We start from the raw sequence: 22,174 nt of genomic DNA, 5'->3' as shown, positions 1-22,174 counted from the left end.
CTCTCACTTCTAACTTAACTCTTCCCATGTTGTGCCTTGTCTTGATCATGTAACCCTCCTTCCACGTTTTGTATACTTTCTTTTTAAATTATAGAGTCTCAGAATGAGGTTAGAGATTCATTGCCCTATTTCCCCAAAAGAACTTTCAGAAAAGTGCTTCTCAAAAATTTTCATCAATACCAATACCTTATATTATTAATACCGACCTGATGAACTGTGGAGCCACCAGAACCCTGAGCATCTGAAGAACGTGTCACAGGAAGTGGAGGTACAAGATCCGTTTTTGAACTGCAGAGGATTTGTTTTAGAATTAACAATTGAGATAGTACCTAGAATCACAACTTGAAGTGGAAGAGAACTACAGAATAGAAAACATGTTTGATGTACCTTTATACTCCTTAAGAGTACCTACCACAATACTTTACACGGAGAGATGTTTAATAAATGTTTTTGCATTAAGTTGGGCAGGTTTTGCATTAAGTTGAGCAAGGTTTTGACTTGCTCAAAATCATAGAAGAACCAAGAGTAAAACATAAGTGTGGTTCCCATGTGCTCTAGTTACTGTGACATGTATAAATGGCCTTTGGATTTGTTTCCAAAGAAGCATTTGTGGCCATTTATTCTTTTTCTATAAACCTATGTAGCTATAAATAGCCATGCTCTACATTTTACAAACAAAAAATAAACAAAACCTGGCCTATAACTCTCTCGGCTGGGCTAGCTTATGTCCCAACTTATTAATGTTTATCAAAATTTTGAGCCTTAATTCAGAGTTAAATGATTAACATTCCTATCCAGCAATACCAAGTACATGATACATAATTATTTCATTAACATATTCATTTAAAATATAGCACCTCTTGCGACTATATTGTGAGATACAGTCACTTTCCTCAAAAGAAAAACTGAATAACACAAAGAAAGGACTACAACATACGATATTTGCTATAGTAAAAGAAAATGTCATCAGATCAAAAAGAAACATACACCATTTCTCAAATAAGGATGCATTATTCACAATAGAATAGTTAATGCATTTTTTTTTCTTGTAAAAGTTTCAGTGCATAGCTTGGGGGTACCATGATTCAGGCTAAGTATGGTCTAGATCTGTGCTGTCCAATATGGTAGCCACTAGCCATACAGGGCTACTTAAATTTAATTAAGAATATTAAATTTTCAGTTTCTCGGTCACACTACCCATCTTTCAGATACTTAACAGTTACAGATACAGAACATTTCCATCATTGCAGAAAGTCCTACTGTACTGTGCTGTTCCAGAACTGGAGTCCTGCAAGTGATAATGTACTCAAGCTTGCCCACTTACTTCACCTCCGAGAGAACGGATCGTTCTCCATCTGAACACTGAGACCTGCGATACTGGCGGTAACTTCGCGGTGAATGGGAATGCCTGATGCGGATTGGGTCACCTTGAGTCCTGAATAAGCAACCAAAAACATGGAAATAAACCAGAAGTCAGAAGAGGATAATTTGGAATTTTTCCTTAATATGGAAACCACAAAGGAATGACTTCAAGAATTTAAAAAGAACATGATCCCTCTGAGCTTAGAAAGCCTAAGCGGCTTCACTTTCAGGAGCTAACAGAAAACTGCCCTCTTGGCCATTTACATGACCATTTCATTTACATGAAAATGAAGCTCTATTATTTGTATGCACATGAGTGTGTAGTTTTTTAATGAAAAATTCTAATGAAACTATTCCCTACAGTTGAATTTTTTCCAGTAGTGTGAAAGAAAAAAATCTGTAATGCAGACAAATGGCATTCCTATGAGGAAAGGTTGGTCCTTATCCTAGCTAATTAGCCTGTCATTAAGAATTCAATCTTTGGCCAAGAGATGAGGGGGTGGTAGGAAGGGGAGTTGGGGAGAGTGTGTACAAACCTGCAGTTTGACCAGAGTGGGAAGAAAGCATGGGTTACAGACGGAAATAAAGCAAGGAAGTAACCCCCCACCCCCACACACCCTTTCTCTTTACCAATTACAGCAGGGCAGAAAACAGAGTAAATAGATCATCTTCTGCTGCATCCTACACTGAATGGTGATTAGGGAATCCTGTTACGCTTCCATGGAGCACATTCAATGTGCTAGTTCTATGGGCTAATGTGGCAGGATTCAGGGCCAATACAACTATCTTGTAGTGAATAAAAAGAAACATTATTACCAATCAATGAATCCCTTAAAAAAAGAACTTAGGTTTTAGAACACATTAATTATCAAAAGCTCCTGTGTACCTACTTCATACAAACTGGCAGTTAATATATGATTGTGATTGTAGTGCAAAATAACAATTAGCTTTAATACACCCTTTTCTACCTCTTTCTCTACATTTTTTTTTTAATGTTTATTTTTGAGAGGGAGAGACACAGAATGCAAGCAAGCGAGGGGGCAGAGAGAGAGGGAGACACACAATCTGAAGCAGGCTCCAGGCTCTGAGCTGTCAGCATAGAGCCTGACCGAACTCACAAACCGTGAGATCATGACCTGAGCCGAAGTCAGATGCTTAACGGACTGAGCCACTCAGGCACCCCCTTTCCTACAGTTTTAATTTTAGTTAAAATGTAAAGACAAAGCCCTTCATAGAATACCACCGGAAAGTAAGAATGGACTATTCACTTATAAGTACTAATAAAACTTTTGTGACAAGATTTTCAAAGACATACTCACTCTATTTTAGTGTATGGAATCTCTTTTAATTGTTCTTCAGACAAACCAGAAGGATCCACAAGTTCCTTTCTAGAAGGGAATGAGCAAGAAAATTAAATTTATGAAGCTGATAGAAATACAACTGGCAGGTGAGTTTTTCCTTCCTAACCTTATCCCCAAACACAGTATTAGTAAAACTAAGAGAAATATAAGCCAGGAGCAAAGATTAAAAACCTAGTATGTATTCAAGGAAAAACGGGGGGAAAAACCTTTTCTGTGGCTCTTCTACCTTTTTTCCAGTTTTTCTATAACTGGAATGTAGACGACTCTCCATCCATCATTTCTTTACAAAAGATCTGCTTCTCTCCCCTGTAGTATCTTTTTTCCTTCTGAATCTGTTTTCCCTGGTATTTATTTGTAAAACATTGTCCTGAGGCCATTTACAGGCGAGGCTAACTGGCCTTAAGAGAGAAGATGTCAGGGCTACCTGTAGAGGGGCTGCTGGCACAGGAAGGCACCACTGCTGTGAGTCCCATGTTCCACATAATGATGGCAATGAAGAAAGACTATGTGACAGACTTCAGCCAGAGGCTGCCTCTTGGTGTCAGTGGTCTCCCTCGTAAATGCCTTAACACTACATGGGTTTTGAAACAAGAAGAGGAAGAAAAAAATCAGTACTTACTGAATATGCTTCCATAACTCTTCTTTTGCTTGGATATCAGGGCTCCTCCTATAAATAGAAAAAACACCACTCATCTCTGCAAACATGCTTCATCGAAAAATCTAACAGCTAACTTTAGCCGAGCTACATTAATAGTTTTCAGACTGTGAAGTTCTTATTTGCCAGCCGGGACCAGACAACGAAAGACTGGGCAGGAAGAGCCAATGTGGGATAGCATAAAGATACAAGATAATTTATCTGCTAGTACTACTGAAAAAAATCACATAAAACCCAGCCACAGCCAAGGCTTTATCTGATGAAAGAGCCTAGAACTTGAAGAGCAAATCCACACACCCTCCACTGGTGATTTTACAGTGAAGATGATTCAGGGCTTCTGTTTCTGGTCCTTCTGGCTATTTCTAAGTAAAGGCAAAGAACTCATCCTGATTCTATTAATAGGAAAGATTCCCAACATGATCTGTGATTACCTAGTAGAAGCAGCAACCACAGGGAAAAGGGAATGGTGGGACAGCCCAGGCTGGCACACTGTGCCAGTGACCTACCTACCTTTCATATTACACCTCATGTTGTGTTTCTGGGCCAGAGCATGGGCCCAGAAATGCTGGGATCTATGTGTGGCTTATACTGTCACCTCTGTATCCCCTTCTCCATCCGAATCTACAAACCCCACAAATCTCCAAAAATCCCCGAGTAGAAATTATACCACTACTTTTAATTTCCTAGAATGAGAAATTTCAAGTCATTATCCATGTGTTCACCCTCCCCACAATAGCAATGAATACTAGAAATCTATTATCACTGCAAGTGTTGCCACAGAATGATTTTTTTTCCTAGTGAGAAAATGATAAGCTTTCATTAGTCCTTTCAATAGAACCAAGGCCTAATAAAGGCCCAAAGAAAGGACGCAAAACCTAACAATTAAAAGGCGTGGTGCTACGCAAAGCCACAGCAATACTCTGTCCTGTGGAATTTTACGTTCATAATCTGTATCAGCATTTTTGGGCTCAATATCACTTTCAACATATGATATTATCATTGCTTTCATTTTCCTCAGTAATAAGGCACCACTGAGGCATTCTGGTAGGACTTTCTGAGACCACAGAATACAATAAGCTATTTTCTAGCAATTAAATTGACTAAGTGGTTTTTTCCTTTATGGAAAAAAAAAATCTGTAAAGGCCTTTTAACCAATTCAAAAGGAGTCAAAACATGGAAGATAAGGGGAGGGGATGAAGCCTTGGTCTCAAATGTAAAAATGTGATATTGTTAAATGTTGATTTTGTTATATAATAAAATTATATGCTTAAAAAATTTTTTTTAAAGTTTATTTTGAGAGACAGAGCATGAGAGACAGAGAGAGGGGAGGGGCAGGGAGAGAGGAAGGAGATAATCCAAAGCAGGCTCTACACTGTCAGCACAGAGCCTGATGCAGGGCTCGATCCCATGAACCATGAGATTGTGACCTGAGCCAAAATCAAGAGTCACTGAGCCACCCAGATGCCCCTATACACTTTTTTTTTAAAGTCTTAAGAAATGCTTCTTTGGAAGGATTTTCTGTAAGGAATCTGCCTTTCCTATGTTTGGCTGGTGTGATTCACTAGACAATATTTTACATGATACTTCCGGAGAAGGTGCTAATACTAAAAAGCACTAAGCTATTTATACTATTCCCAGAGAAAAGATGGTTCTGCTTTACCTATACATCAGCATCTAATTGTCAGAGAGGGTCACCCAATAGTCTTAAGTATTACAGAATATCTAGGTTAGGAAGCCATTCTATTGAAAATCATTCTTATCTCTGAAGGTGCAATAGTAAGGCTATCTTTGAGTTGAAGAGGGTTTCTCAACCTCAACACTATTGACATTCTGGGTCAAATAATTCTTTGCTGTAGAGGGCTGTCCTATGCGTTGTAGGATGATTAGTAGCCCTATGGTCTCTGCCCATGATGTCAGTAATACCTCCCCACTGTGACAAGCAAAAATGTCTCCAGGCATTGCCAAATGTCCCATGGGGAGCAAAACTGCCCGAAACTGGAAATAACTGGTCAAAGGTTTGACCTGAAAGTAAAGTAGTTATGGTTGGGTGGAGGAACTGTGAGGCCAGGTCACTGTAGAGATCCATTATGTGATTACTGACACAGTGTCGGAGAGAATAATAGCAAAGCAGGAACTAAATCTTCAAATAATGAGGTAAGGGACGCATACACAAGGAGTGGTATAATCTGATGGCCTTAGATTCAAAACCGAGTGCTTTGAGGAAGGAGGAAGGGAGAATAAGAAAAAGCAATGAGGGGCAAGTAGGATGTGCCTGTCCCCCATGACCACCATATCAGGCTAGTGAGAGACAGATGATGAATATAAGCAACATACAAAACACTTGATAACTGGATATTTCTGAGTGCTGGAATTGCAGGTAATTTTATTATTCATACTTACCTATCTTTTCTGATTTATTTTTAGTCAAGAGAATTTTTTTTAAGTTTATTTATTTTTGAGAGAGAGAGAGGGAGACGGAATCCCAAGCTGGCTCCACACTGTCATGGTCAAGAGAATTTCTAACTTTAGGTATCAAAAAAGAAAAACATAAAAACATTTCCATGGTTTAAAAAATTACTATTGTTGCAATTCCACAGGCAATACCTTTCATTCCTATCTTGTAAGAATTAGCAGAAATGTTACCTTAACCCAAATGGGAACATTAGTCCTTGGAGCCATAAATACTGGTCCTAAAAGATTCAGGAATTTAGTCTAGATGTTTAAGTTCTATAGCATCTATAATAAGCATCTACGATTGTCATGTTTAAGTTACTGAATTCTGAAATGCCCAGCAGTTTCAAGCAGCTTTATGTCAGGGAGAAGTTCCAAAGCTAAAAACAAAAAAACAAAAACAAAAAAACCAATTTCCTCCAATTGCTAGACCACCTGTGATTGAACAAATGTAAATACAGGCAACATGCTAATGAGGAATGTATTATTCTTATGCTTACATCTGCACACATTTAATCAATAATTTAGGATGATTTCATGATCTGCAGCTCAACATCATTTTGTGAATTTAGAAAGCTGTGGGATTTTGACAGCCATTTTTCTTAATTAAAGGGCTCTTAATTATGCAGATGTTTTATTTGAACTCTCCAAATAAGTTCCTAAGGAAATAGAGCATATATATATATAATACACATGAAGTTCAATATTAGTCCCATATTTTTCAAAAACAAAACATCCCTCATCTACACCTGATACCAATAGCCCAATATAAATATTCATTTTTCAGAGAAATTAGCTTTGATGAGACATCATTTAGAATCATCATCTCCTTTCTTCCAAAACTCTAAGAACAACACTTGTTAAATCTACAGTGTTTAAACCCCATCACTGCATACAGTCTTTTACATCTCCCTAATGTTACGATTATATTAACTAGAAAACACTATATGTTATACTATGGGATACAATACACTATATTTTTATGTACTATAATAAACTAAAAAATAAATGAGGTAGCATTTGACTTCATGCTTTTGTGACCTTACCACTGAACGCTGTTCTAAAAGGAAATTTAGACTTGAAAATGTTATGAAGAAAACTGTAAGTTTATAAAACATCTTTATTTTAAAAATTCAAAACCCTTAACAAATATCTCATTAATTCCTCATCATATTCCTGAGTGGTCAGAATAGACATGATTAAGAGAAAGCTTAATCTTCCACTCCTTCCCTCCCTCTGTCAGAATTAAAGGATTAGGAAGCCACAGGGCTCGGCAACCTGGCTACTGAAGATCATTCAAGGAGTCACTTCCAGAACCTACATGCTAAATCTCTGAGGAATCAGACTTCTGTTTTGTCTTTAATGGGAACATCACTTCACCCTGACAATCCCATCTTCACATCAATTATTTTTGAATAAAAATAGTGAGACCTTACCACCACCAGAGGGAGCATGACACAAGTTGAACCTATGAGAACTATTGTTTCAGCTTCATTGCCTCTTCCAAATATACCAATGAGTAAAGTTTTACTAATATAGAAAAGCATTTTCACCAAAAGTTTCTAATGATAAGTAAACAAGAATGTCATGGCAATGCAGCTTCAAAATGTACTAGAAAGAACTGTACTTCTCAACATTTTCCTAGATGAGATCCAAGAGAGAGGGGGTTTGTACTTTATACTATTGTATGTCTCTGGCATTTATAATACATAAAATTTTCTAGCTTTTTATTGTAAATTTGAAAAATGAATGAATCATGTGAATGATGTATCATAGCATTCTAAACCCTCAGTGAATATATGTCCATATAGCAATTTATTGACACGGTAGTAGGAATTAAGAATATGGGAGTAATTGACAGTTAAGTGGTTTACTGTATATCTGAAATGTTAATTATATGTGAAGAACAATTTTAATTACTTTCTCAGATCCTGCTCTAGTCATGTTACCATTTTTTAAAAAAGCAGTAGCAATTCTTGGGGTGCCTGAGTGGCTCAGTCAGTTGAGCATCTGATTCTTGGTTTTGGCTCAGGTCATTATCCCAGGGTCGTGGGATCAAGCCCAGTGTTGGGCTGGGCTCTGCACTGAGCGTGGAGCATGCCTAGGATTCTCTCTCTTTCCCTCTCCCCTTCTCCCTGTCTCTCTCTCTCTCTAAAATTAAAAAAACATTTAAAAAAAAGCAGTAGTGGTTCCTAAATTTGCACAGAACCAAATTATAATCTTCATTTGAGTTGGCCCCACCTCGCTCTCTTCACATCTCACCTCCTCTTTATCTCAAGGGAAAAAAATCAGTACCTTACAGCATTTCTAGAGATTGCCCAAGACCTAGAGAACTTATTATAGTAACTGTAATCCCAAGTATGATATCACAGATACTTGTCATATAGGACTTGAATTTTCAGCAATATGAAAATGGTATTATCTGTTTGTAGAGATGACACTGGGAGTTCATGGAGATTAGGCAGTAAGCTAACATTGGGGAGGCCCAGAAAGCAGAGGTCTGACAATGGTACCCAGCAAATAACTTTCTTAGTTGTCAACAAACCTCAGGTTTTTAATGTCATAGCTCAAATGAAAGAGAGCTCAGTTTGTCCATATAAGGTAGGTATTCCATCATCTTGCAGAGTTGTAACAGTTTTATCCAGTTGCCTACTTGACATTTCCATTTGATTACACACTTGGTTTCTCAAACCTAACAAAACAAAAATCTTGACACTCTCTCCACACACATCTCCAGCCCATCTCACCCACCTCAGTAAAACCTCGTGACTTCCCGCTCCACCCATCAGTCCCAGATTGCAAATTCATGCAAAATACCTGTCACACTCCCAAATCCGCCAGCACTGCTTCCAAAATGTGTTTTCATCCACTTCTCTTCATTTCTGAGCTAAAACCACCTCTTACACCTAGCCCACCACAGAGGTTTTCCAGTTGCTCTTCCTATGTCCTTTCTCCTTCTCAGTCTGCTTTTTACCAAGGAGGTAGAGTAACTTCTGAATGAACTACTCTTCAAATAGATTTTTTTTTCACTTGGAATTTCTTTAACTGCATTTTGGTCATATCAGCTATATAATTAATCAATCAACCAAGTTCAGTTACAAAGTCATCCCAAATATTTGCTAAATCTTTTTTATGGTTTGCTTTAAACCTAAATTCCAGAAAGATGCACATCAAATTCTTAAATGGGGTTCTCTCCTATGACTGCATTTTTCTGAGATAATCCTGTACCTGATCTGATATTTTTATCATGTAAATAAGATTAAAATTAAAGTTTAAATAATATTTTAAGTTTAAAGTACCACTGGATTCTTTTCTGATTTCAGCTGATCTGATAAAAGCAATACTGAGTTTAAAGGCATATCTCTACCTCAAAAGGGTATTCTGAACCTCTGCTTCTGGACACAATGGAATAACTGGTTTCAGAGGGACCCTTCCCTCCTCAAGGACTATAAAATAAAACAACATATACAAAGCAACTGTTTCTCAGATACTGGGCAACAGACAAGATAAGCCTATGATGTTTGAGAGAAGAGAAGCACAAGGCAAGCCCCCTCATTTGCTTCGGTTTTCTCTGGGGGGACTTTCCCAGTATGGGACAGGGAAGTGGAGCTCAAGAGGCAACAGTCTCACGTGGCTGGGGAGGCAGAGATCAGAATGTGGGGCTACTGATCAGGCTGGAATTTACATTGCAGGATAAAATTAAAAAGGGGACTTCAGAAGTCTGTACGGGGTTTTCCTTAAGAGGATGGCTGAGTATATTCATTGCACTTAATCTCTACATAAGCAGGGTAAGACTATACGAGGCCTAACAGAGAGAAGCTGCTGTAAGACTTAGAGCCGAGCAGAGACACCAGAGAGTGTGAAGTGGTAGGAGACAGAGTTCTGATGCAGTTGCTGTGGAAAAGCCATGCTGAACACTGTATGCTTCAATTAAGACTCCAGAAAGGCCAAGCTTTAGGAATGGGGATGAAGCCTAAAGTAAAAAAACACATCCTAAACTAATGAAAAAGTCTGAAAAGTCCCACACTACCAAAGCATAAACCCAAGCATAAAAAATAAGATTGAAAGTAGCCACCAGTAATTTAGCCACCTGCCTGAACAAAATTTGACTCTTTAAAGAAAGACAGCATAGGGGCGCCTGGGTGGCTCGGTTAGTTAGGCGTCTGACTTTGGCTCAGGTCATGATCTCATGGTCTGTGAGTTCAAGTTCCACGTCAGGCTATGTGCTGACAGCTCAGAGCCTGGACCTGCTTCGGATTCTGTGTCTCCCTCTCTCTGCCCCTCCCCTGCTCATGCTGTGTCTCTGTCTCTCAAAAAAAAAAGTGAATAAACATTAAAAAAAAATTTTTTTTTTCAAGAAAGGCAGCATAATCCAGACCTCCTAATTAGACATCATCTAAAATTTTCAGCATATATGGGGTGCCTGGCTGGCTCAATTAGTACAGCATACAATTCTTGATCTTAGGGTTATGGGTTCGAGCTCCATGTTGGTGTAGAGATTATTTAAAAATAAAAACTTTAGGGGCACCTGGGTGCCTCAGGCAGTTAAGTGTCCAACTCTTGGTTTTGGCTCAGGTCACAATCTCATGGTTTGTGAGTTTGAGACCCATGTCTGCTTGGGATTCTCTCTCCATGCCCCTCCCCTGCTTACTCACTCATTCTCTCTCTAAAAATAAATAAATAAACTTAAAAAAATAAATAATAAAATCTTTAAAAAATAAATTTTCTGCATACAATAAAAAATTATTATATATGTAGAGAGATAAATATAATCATAATCTAAAAATAATAAAAGTAGTCAACAGAAACATTTTTAAAGACAGATGTGGGAATTCACAAAAAAGAGCTTTAAAAATCTTGTAAATATGTATATAACAACTTATAGGAAAATATGGACATAATAAATGAATACATGGGAAATCTCAACAGAGAAATGAAAACTATTAGAAGAACAAAAGTAAAAGAGAGCTTTAAGAGGAGACTGGATAACACGGGGCGAAAAGAATTGACTAAGCTGAAAACAAGTCAACAGAAATCAAAATTTAAAGGGGAAAAAATATTTTATAAATGAACAAAACCTTAGTTGCTTTTGGGACAATATTAAGTGGTCTAGCATATATACAATTTGATACCCAAGAAACAGAAGACTGAATGGGTCAGGAAAAAGAATTGGAAAATATAATGGCCAAAAGTCTCCTAAATTTGGTGAAAAACATCAAATTACAGAAACATAAATAATAAATATAAAGATGACATTTAGCTATACCATAGTCAAACAAATAAAAAGATAATGAAAAAAATCATAAAAGTAGCTGGTGAAACAAAAGACAAATTCCATACAGTGCCTATGGAATGAAGATAGACTTATCAGAAATGACAGCAACCAGAACACAACAGAACAATAATCTCTTTAAGTGTGAAAGAAAAAACTATCAACTTAGAATCATATAACTAGTGAAAACATCTGCTCCAAACAAGGGTAAGATAAAGACATCTTCACATAAACGAAGAGAATTCCTCATCTGCAGACTGGTACTACAAGAAATGCTGAAGGAAGGAAAATGGAATGTCAGATCTAGAGGAAGAAATAAAACACACTGGTCATAGTAAATATGTGGGTAACTGTACTCATTCTTTTTTGCTTATTTATCTCTGAGAGAGAGAAAAAGAGAGTGTATGTGCCTAAGCTGGGGAGGGGCAGAGAGAGAGGGAGAGAATCCAAAGCAGGTTCCACCCTACCAGTGCAGAGCCTGATGTGGGGCTTGTGGGCTTGAGCCCACAAACTGTGAGATCATGACCTGAGCTGAAATCAAGATTTGGATGCTTAGCTGACTGAGCCACCCAGGCACCCCACTGTATTCATTTTCTATTGCTGCTGCAGAAAATTGCCACAAATTTAATGGCTTAAAACAACACAAATTTTTTTAATATGAAATTTATTGTCAAATTGGTTTCCATACAACACCCAGTGCTCATCCCAAAAGGTGCCCTCCTCAATACCCATCACCCACCCTCCCCTCCCTCCCACCCCCCATTAACCCTTAGTTTGTTCTCAGTTTTTAAGAGTCTCTTATGCTAAAACAACACAAATTTTTTATCTTACAGTTCTGTAGATCAGAAATCTGACTAAGGTCTCACTAGACTAAAATCAAGCTGTGACAGGGATGCATTCCTTTCTGGAGGCTCTAGAAGAAAATCCATTCCCCTACCTCTTCCAACTTTAGAAGCTGCCCACATTCTTTGGCTCATTGCTCCTTCCTCCATCTTTAAAGCCAACAACAGCAGATTGAGTTCAAACTGCATAATTTTCACTCCCTCTTCTGTCTTTCCTTCCACTTTTTAAGAACCCTTCTGATTACTTTGAGCCCATTTGGATAACTCAGGAAAATATCCCTGGCAGAAGGTCAACTGATTAACAATCTTAATTCTACCTGCAACCTTAATTTCCCTTTGTCATCTAACATAAAATACTTACATGTCATGGAGGTTAAGATGTGGACCTATCTAGGGGACTGTTTTCTGCTACATTACTATAACTTTTCCCCCCCTCTTTTCTTAATTTCTTTAAAAAACAACTAAACTGTTTAAGCCAAGATAATAACATTATAATATGGGGCTATTAACATGCAAAATTAAACTATATGCCAGTAGCACAAAGGAAAAAGAGAGGGAATAAATGGAGCTATATTTTTCTAAATTTTACAAAAAATATTACATAAAATTATACATGCATTTTACATGAAATATTATGATATTAATCCTAAACACATTATGATAAATTAAAGAACCATACTGTAAGCCATGGAGAAACCACTAAAGAAAAAAATAATAAGTATAGGGAAGATGTTAATTAAAAGTAAAATGGAGAACCAAAGTATCCATTTAACACAAAATATAATAGGAAAAGGAGGAACAAAGCAACAAAAAAGATAAATGGGAAAAAGAGCAAGATAGGAGGCTATTAATGTATTAATAATTATATTAACTGTAAACATACTAACATTCAATTTAAAAGGTAGAGATGGTCAGACTTGATTAAAAAAAAAAAAAAAGACCAACCATTTGCTGTCTACAAGTAATCAAAAGATGGACTCTAAATATAGAGACATACTTTGGTGGTGCCTGGTGGCTCAGTTAGTTAAGCCACCAACTCCTGATTGAGGCTCAGATCATGATCTCACAGGCATGAGATTGAGCGTGAGGAACTCCGCACGGGGCATGGAGCCTGCCCGACATTTTCTCTCCCTCTCCCTCTGCCCATCCTCTGCTCCTGCATCCTCTCTCTCCCTCTGTCTCTTCTCTTTCTCTCAAAAAAAAAAAAAAAAAAAAAAAAAAAAGACATACTTTGGCTTAAAATAAAAGAATTACAAGTACATAACATTCAAACAGTGAGCATGAAAAAGATTTGTAATGGTTATATATATACACACATAAGAGTTTGCGTGCCTGTGTGTGTAGTAGACATAGGGAAAAGAATATTACCAGCAAAAAGAAAACATTTCACTATAATAAAACAGTCAATTCCTCAGGAAGACAAAAAAAAATTGCAAATATACCAGAGCTTCAAAATAACTTTAAGCAAAAACTGACAGAACTGGGGCACCTGGGTGGCTCAGTCAGTTAACCTTCCTACTCTTTATTTTGGCTGGGGTCATGATCTTGTGGTTGGGTGAGATTGAGCCCCGCATCCACACTGACAATGCAAAGCCTGCTTGGCATTCTCTCCCTCTCCCTCTCCCTCTGCCCCTCCCCCACTTGGGTTCTCCCTCTCTCTCTCTCTTTCTCTCTCTGTCTCTCTCTTTCAAAATAAATAAAAAGACTTTTAAAAACATGACAGAACTAAAACAGATAAATTCATAATCATCTTTGGAAATTTTAACATCCCTCTCACTCAATGACTGGAGAGTAAACAAATTGGAAAAGACAGAGGCCATCAGAACACCATCAGCTAACTAGATATACTTGACATTTACAGACTACACCGAATGACTGAGAATACTCATTCTTCCCAAGTCTATCAGATCATTCATCATCATATGCTAGGTCATAAAACAAGTCTCAATAAATTTCAAGGGATTAAAATCTTACAGATTATTTTATCACAATGGAATTAAATTAGATATCAATAATAGGCACAACCTGGGTGGCTCAGTCGGTTAAGCTTCCAACTTTGGCTCAGGTCATGATCTCACAGCTTATGAGTTTGAGCCCCACGTCGGACTCTCTGCTGTCAGCACAAAGCCCACTTCAGATACTCTGTCCCCCTCTCTCTCTGCCCCTCCCCCATCTCTCTCTCTTTCTCTCTCTTTCTCTCTCTCAAAAATAAACATAAAAAAAATCAATAATAATGAGATATCTAGAAAACCCCCTAATATCTGGAAATTAATCAACACACTACTAAAAAAAGTCCACCATCAAAGAAATCACAAGAGAAATTAAAAATTATTTTGAATTACATGATAATGAAAACACTTATTAAAATATGTGACATATAGTTGGAGGGAAATCTGCAACTCTGTACTTATATTTAAAAAGGAGAATGGTTTACAGAATGCCTGGGTGGCTCAGTTGGTTAAGCGGCCAACTTCAGATCAGGTCATGACCTTGCAGTTCACACAAGTTCAAACCTGGCATAGGGCTCTGTGCTGACGACTTAGATTCCGTGTCTCCCTCTCTCTCTGCCCCTCCACCACTTGCGTGCTCTGTCTCTCTCAAATATAATAAAAAACATTTTTAAAAAAAGGTTTAAAATCGTTGTCATCTTAAGATGAAAAAAGAATAAAAGACAAAATAAACAGAAAGAAATAATAAAGAGTGGAAATCAATGAAATAGACAACAAAGAAAAACCCAAAGTTCTCTGAAAAGATAGATTAAGGGAAAAATTAAGAGAAACACAATCAACATCAGGAATAAAAGAGGTAATATCACAACAGATGTTAAAAAGACACTAAAGCATTATTATGAACAAGTTTTTGCTAAAAGATTTGACAAGTTAGATAAAATGAACAAACTCCTTTTAAAACATGTATTACTCAAACTCACACAAAACAAGTAAAAAACCTGAATAGCCCAATTTATCACTGTTTAAGAAATCAAGTTTATAATTTGAAACTTTCCACTAAGGAAATTCCAGACAGAGATGGTTTTACTGGTGAATTATATCAAATATTTAAGGAAGGAATAATGTTAATTTTTTACTTCACTCTTTCAGAAAATGAAGAAAAAGGGAACACTTCCCAAATTATTTTAAATGACCAGTAAAACCTCATTGCCAGAAACCTGAAAAAGATACTTACTACAAGAAAATTATAGACCAGTGTTTCTCAACAAAATAGTATCAAATAGAATCCCACAATATACAGAAAAGATAATACATCATGACCCTGAGGGCTTATCTCAGGAATGCAAGGATGTATCATTCAAAGCAAATCACTGTAATTCTCCCACTAACAGCATAAAGAAGAAAACCCATATAAAGTCACCTCAGATGCAGAAAAAGCTTATAACAAAATTCAAGATTCATTCATGATAAAAAAAAAAACAAAAACCTCTTACACTAGAAACAGAATGGATCTTCCTCAGTCTTACAGCTAGCATCATACTTAACATATTGAATGTTTCCTCTATAGGAAAAAGAACAAGCCAAGGAGGTCTCCTTTCATAACACTTCTTTTCAAAATTGTAATACAACACTAAAATGGAAGATCTAGCAAGTGCATTAAGGAAAAAACAGAAATAAAAAGAAAAAAAATAGAAATAAAGGGAAGTAGTCCCTGGTCACAAACAATGGGACTGTAAATGTGGGAAATTCTAAGAAATTTAAAAAAAAAAAAAGCTTCTGGAGATATGAAATCAATTTAACAAGGTTGCAGGGTGGCAAGATACAATATTAATATCAAAAAATAATTTGTGTTCCTATCTACTAACCAACAATTGGAGAATAACATTTTTTTAAAGTACAGTTCAGTACCATTAAAAATATTAAACATTTAGGGTTAAATGTAACAAAACAAATGCAATAACGCTGTCCTGAAATCCAAGAAACACTGCTGAAAGTTGTTAAGAGACTTAAATAAATGGATGGTTAAGAATTTTCTCCAAACTGACCTGTAGATTCAGCGTAAGTCTAAAGTCTATTTTTTACTTTTTGGTAGAATCTAACAAGCTGATTCAAAAATTCACACAGAACTGAAAAGACCTAAAATAGCTAAAGCAATCTTGAAAAAAAAATTAGAGAATTTACACTGCCTGATTCAAGTCTTACTATAAAGCTACAGTAACCAAGACAACTTGGTGGCTTAGGGATAGACAACTAGATCAATGGCCCACAGATAAGCAGTCAATTGATTTTCAACCAAGGCCCCAAGGCATTTCAATAAAGATAGTCTTTTTTGTAACAAATGGTACTGGAATAGTGCATACACAACTGGAAAAAACTTCTCAATATCTACCTCTACCTCACACATACTGGACAATTAATTCTAGATGGATGACAGACCTAAATACAAAAGCAAAATCTATAAACCTGCTAGAAAAAGATATGAGAACACCTTTGCAACTTTAGGGTAGGCCCATATTCCTTAAGATATGAAAAAGCCTTAACTATAAATGAAAACAAAATGATACATTGGTCTTCACTGAAATTTAGAAAATCTGCTTATCAAAAGACAATGTTAAGAACATGATAAAGCAAACCACAGCCAGGAAGAAAATATACACCATACACATATCTGAAAAAGAACTTATATCCAGACTACATAAAGAATGCTACATATAAATAATAAAAAGGAAACAATCCTTAATTTTAATCCAATTAAAATGCGCAAAAACTTCAACACTAAAAGTGAAGATATACGAACAACCAAAAAGCACAGGAAAATGTGGTTAACATCATAGTCATCAGGCAAATGTTAATCGAAACCATCATGGAATACCTCTTCAGGCCAAGTAGACTACCTGAAACTAATAAGACAAAACTAAGGATCTGCAAGAATGGGGCAGAATTAGAACTCTCGTTCATTGCTAGTGGGGGTGTAAAATGATACAGCCTCCTTGGAAATCACGGTGGTAGTTACTATTACATATAATATGGTTAGACATATCCCTTAATCCAGCAATTCCACTCAGGTATTTATCCCAGGGCATAAAATAACATACTCCAGGGATACACTTGTATGAATGTCTATAGAAACTTTTAACATAATAGCAAAAACTGGAAACCATCCATATGTCCATCAAGAGAAGAATGGATAAACAAATTGTGGTAAAATCATACAATGGACTATTACTCAAAAATTTTACATATTGCCTCAAGTAATGTTTTTTGACCTCCTTAAATTTTATATATAAAATTTTTCCTAATTGTATTTTACTTTTCCCTTTTTAATAAATGAAATTTAGTACTGACATTTAATTGAATTTAGAATGTTTTAGAAATTATTAGAAAAATTAAACATGTCTTTTAAGATTTAACAAGTCACCAAACATTGTGTATAGAAAGTCCCTCATAGAAGAAGATTCCACATGGAAAGGTAAAAGCGTGATTACAAAAGATTTACCCGTGAGTATGCTGCATCCTGATCTTGGGGATTCTGTGCCTTTTGGTTAAACTGTCAACAATGAGGTCTTGATTCTTCCAGTTCTAAACCTCTCTTTTATAATGGAGCTGGGGGAAGGTGGTATCCAAGACAAAGGAAACTTTTTATTAACTTCTGCTTTAAATTGAATATTTTAATTAGGTTCCACAACAAAAACATTATGGAGCAATGAATAAATCTGTAAGGGAGTGGTACACTGCATAGTGACAACTTGCAAATTTTTTATTACAAAAGAAGCAGACATCACTCAATATCATGTACTACCGATAAAAGCAAACTCTAGGATATCTTCTAATTAAAAAGTAAGCATCTAAGACTAAAAAGCATCCCTTAGAGTCACACAGGGTTCTGAGGTGTATCTTCTAGAATCCTCTCCTGGCCTCTGTTAACTTGAGCTGCACCCTTCTGCCTGACTCCCTAGAAGCCCCTCACCTACCTACAGCTTGTCTCTGCATCCACTCCCTGGCATCCTTCCACCATTCTGAGACACTAATCCCTTCCTCCACAAATAAGCAACACCAGACAACTAACCACCTAAGATCACAAAGGGATGGGTAGTTAGTCCCAGCTCACTTTCAAAAGGTAAGCTTTGAGAAGGGGTGTGGGGATGGGGATATCTAAATCTGGATGATGTGCACATTTAAAAAAACATAAAAATTTTATCAGCTCAAAAGAAAATTAATCTGGGGGACTGGCAATCTCATCATTACGGGTAATTGTGCTCACACATGGCATTGCCTAGCAACAGAAGGAGCAGGCAAATCCCAACATTGGGGTGTAATGAATCACTCACTGACTACTGCTCACAAATGGTAATTTAATAGGAAGATATTCACATCTGGTTCAATCTCAAACAAGACTTCAGAGAATTCTGCAGACTCCAATTGAGAGAAACAGCAGGTACTTCACCAAGAGCCAGGCTCCAGAACAAAGACTACGCCTACTTACTCGGTTGAATGTATGCTTTGTTTAAAAACAAAACAAAACAAAACAAAACATAGTTTTGATAGCCTCGTTTCTGACATTTTGTTTTGGCACTGCTCCAACTTCTATGGCTTCAGATATAGTTAATGAGTGCCACAAACATAAGAAGGTAAATATGACAAACAAACAATGGGACAATCATGGTTGAACTACAATCACTTTAGACCTCAAAGAGACAGCCCAATCTGCCCAAGAATCTGCATGCTACTTCAAGCTCAGTGTTTTTGAAGAAAGCTACAAAAAGAATCCACGTACGAGCGAGATCTATGTCTGGATCGTCTGTTGTTGGGGTCCGCCTGATTTTTTTCCTTTTGTCTCCTTAATACAGCTTCCCACTGAGGCGCTGAATCAACCATATCATTCTCCTGACGTATTCTGAAAAGAAAGACCATTCATCTCAAGTTAATATTCACACATGTGGTCCTCTAGTTTTTGGTTCATCCTAAACTTGGTTTTAAAAGTTAAAAAGTTATCAAATAAGTTATTGAAAACTTATTAAGAAATGAAAAGTTATTCAAGGAACAGTTTTATTAAAATCACTTAAAGCTAAGATGTATTAACTGGATTAATATATCCATAAGTAGATAAGTGTACACACACACATATAAGTCTGTTAGAATATTTATACATAAATATGGAAGTATATATTAGTTTCAAACTTCTATCTTTGGCTTAAAAGCTTCTAAGAAATAGGCATGTCAAACAAAAACCTCATTTAAAACATATTTAAGGTTTGACTAAAGAAACAGTGTCTGCTATGGAGCCATTCTAAAATCATGAAACAGAATATTTTTTAAATGTACTAACCAAAGTAGCAATAAATAATTTTACTTTGAAGCACTCTTAAAATTTCACACTAATTGTCAAATTTTTCATGAACAAAAGGTGCCAGATACAATTCCCATTTTTAAGATAGAAAACCAGAAGTACAAGAAGCCACAAGTGGTGGCACCGTGTGTTAGCCGCTGAGCAGGTACATGCCATTCTGATGAGGGCAGCCTCACCTGGCCAAGAGGCAGGCAAGGTTCAACACTCCTGCAGACAGGGGCCAGGCAGGGAATGTAAACAAGGGAAAGGAAAACCCAGGGTGGCGGCTACTGGGGGATACAGGCAGCTGCCATGTGAGATCGGACAGTGTTTCCCAATCCTCTGATTTTTTTTTTAAGGATAATCCACAAATTCGGGCTTTTAAAGTGAACGCTTCCAATTTTCAAGTGCGACAACCAATTCTGAACGTTCAAATCCTGTTTGACCTAACAATGCCTATCCATTCACCACACTGAAGTTTTGGATTTTTGGTGTATCAAGTCTTTCTTTCTCCTTCTTCTTTTTTTTGAATAGTTTGTTTATTGTTTATTTATTTTTGAGAGAGAGAGAGACAGAGTGTGAGCTGGTGGGGGCAGAGAGAGAGACACAGAATTTGAAGCAGGCTCCAGGCTCCGAGTGGTCAGCACAGCGCCCGACATGGGACTCAAACTCATGAACTGTGAGATCATGACCTGAGTGAAGTCAGACACTTAACCAACTGAGCCACCCAGGTGCTCCTGTATCAAGTCTTCCTAACAACAGAGGTAAGGTGTTGCAGGGGACAGGTTGGGAAGAAGTATTAGTTAAAGCAATCCTGTCTGAAATGCACTGCAATGATTTTGTGAAGCCATGGGTATTCTCTACAAAAAGCAAACACCTGTTATTTGAATATTTAAAGTTTTTGTTAGTTCTTCAGGAAGTTGCTCTGGAGTATTCATTTCATACGCTGATGCTCCCAGGGTGTGGGACAGCAGCATGGAACTGTAAGGTCATCATCACAAAACTGTGACTATATGAGCATAACTGCTTCAAAAAAAAAAAAAAATGAGAAGAACAGACAGACAAGTCTGGAGACATTTTCTCTCTCTGAACAGATGTCTTTTGGTTGCCCTGTGAACAGCACTTAGTACAGACCATGGGGTGGATATCTAGATTTGCTTATAAATGCAAATCAGTGGATGGGTGACAAATAATTCATTTCACAAATAAGTTAAAGACAATGTAAAGCAAATTTAAGTTAAAAACTATAGTAGCTTATGAAGAAGAAACTATTTAAATCTCTCTAGATTAAAGAGAAATTGTGTTAGGTAAAAAATTATCTGTAATACACTTCAAGCTTTTGAACTGTGTTTCCTCACTAAAGCTTTCATTCTAATAGGCTGTTATATGAAAATTAACAGGATACAGTGATGCCATGTTTCAGATTCAGAAACATAGTTCTCTCTCTCACAGCATGTACAGAGGAAATTAAAATTGAATATACATTGCTATAGACTTTAATATTAGAAATTTCTAGGGGTACCTGGGTGGCTCAGTCAGTTAAGCATCTGACTCTTAATTTCAATGATCTTATAGGTCGTGAGTTCGAGCCCTGTGTTGGGCTCAGCACTAAAAGTGCGGAGCTTGCTTGGGATCCTCTCTCCGCACCCCCCGCCCCTCCCCCACTCTTTCTCTTTCACTAAAATAAACATTTAAAAAAATTAGATCCAAAGAAAAATTTGAGAATGTATACTACTTGAGATTATAATTATTATTCTTTGAAACAAACATTCCCACTTGAAAATGTCACATGCATACACACACACACACACACACACACACACACACACACACACGTATATGTATTTTCATAGCCAGAACCTACAATCTCTGAACCACTCTATGTTATCATGTGACAGTCCAGTGGGGGAGCAATTCTTGGACACTCCCAGGGCATGAGGGACCCAGAGTTAGAAAGAGACACTCAATGGGAATATGTCAGGTGGCAGGAGTTACTTCCCCTCCCACAGGAACCCACACCTCAACTTCCCAGAAAAACACATAAAACCCAGGTCTCCTAACTCCTCACCCTGGAGTCTTTTAGACCATAGCTTCCATTCTAAGCCAATTTGCTGCACAGTTCATGGGCAAGACTAAATTTCACAATGTTAAATTTTTTTCACCAGGATGTCAGCATCTTTTAATATTTTTCAGAGGTCAAGCCTACCAGCATGGCAAATATACTTTACCCAGAGGATAGACATTTAAAAGGAAGCACAATTACTATACTCTCATTCTCTTCCAGTGTGGACTTTAGCTCATTACCTTCATACTGAGACTTTACCCTGATAATTAAAAAATAAAAATAAGACAAAGACATGACCACACATAGTTCCAATACCTTGCTAGTAATGAAAACTAAATTGGAAAGAATTTCAGACTATGGCATGTACCTATAACTTCTGTTTTTCTAACAGAAGACTCTAAAGTGAGGGCAGTGAAACCGTCAGGTAACATCCACATGTTTCAGAGACAGATGCCCTCTACTGGTGATACTATCTCATAAATATTCCAACAAGGTGCATTAAAAATGTAAGGCTCATTGGAGAGTCACAACAGAAGCACATTTTCCCAAGTAATGAGGTTGTGTGGCTACCTAAATCTGTAATGAAGTTTGAAATTACACCCTTACAAATGGTCGCTGGTTAATGGTGCCTCATTACAAGAATGAAAGTGTCATTTCTTCCATCCCTGAAGTGCTCCAGAAAACACAGGTACAGTGTGGAAAGGAAAAATCCTAGCTCTTGGAAGCAAGAATATTATAATGCTCAATCCTTAAAAGGCAGGAGTGAACTATTTTGTGCATGAAAGAATAAATAAATAGACATTTGGGTGAAAGACATCCCCTATGATTCTGCCTTGTCTCATTTATCCCTAGGTATGGGATATACCAGTGTTGCTTTTTTTGCTCTTCTGC

The 22,174-nt window shown here is 37.0% G+C and overlaps 1 protein-coding gene across 5 annotated transcripts in view; it reads right to left on the bottom strand.

Moving 5' to 3' along the window:
- The window catches only part of EPB41L4A (erythrocyte membrane protein band 4.1 like 4A), a 258,301-nt gene that overhangs the window by 5,035 nt on the left and 231,092 nt on the right, over positions 1-22,174 (bottom strand). For 3 of the 5 annotated variants that reach the window (XM_058725063.1, XM_058725071.1, XM_058725052.1), the window contains 5 exons: positions 18,667-18,786; positions 3,343-3,390; positions 2,682-2,750; positions 1,325-1,435; positions 207-288 (listed from right to left, as the gene is read on the bottom strand). In XM_058725063.1, coding sequence (XP_058581046.1) covers positions 207-288; positions 1,325-1,435; positions 2,682-2,750; positions 3,343-3,390; positions 18,667-18,786 — 430 coding nt within the window. Of the gene's footprint in view, positions 1-206; positions 289-1,324; positions 1,436-2,681; positions 2,751-3,342; positions 3,391-17,230; positions 17,496-18,666; positions 18,787-22,174 lie in introns of those variants that run through there. The other 2 variants (XM_058725076.1, XM_058725084.1) reach the window with 2 other exon arrangements.

This window comes from Neofelis nebulosa, chromosome 1 (genome assembly GCF_028018385.1).
Source record: "Neofelis nebulosa isolate mNeoNeb1 chromosome 1, mNeoNeb1.pri, whole genome shotgun sequence".
NCBI classification, from domain to species: Eukaryota; Metazoa; Chordata; class Mammalia; order Carnivora; family Felidae; genus Neofelis; species Neofelis nebulosa.
The sequence above is the reverse complement of the archived record's forward strand: the minus strand, read 5'-3'. Positions and strand labels throughout refer to the sequence as shown.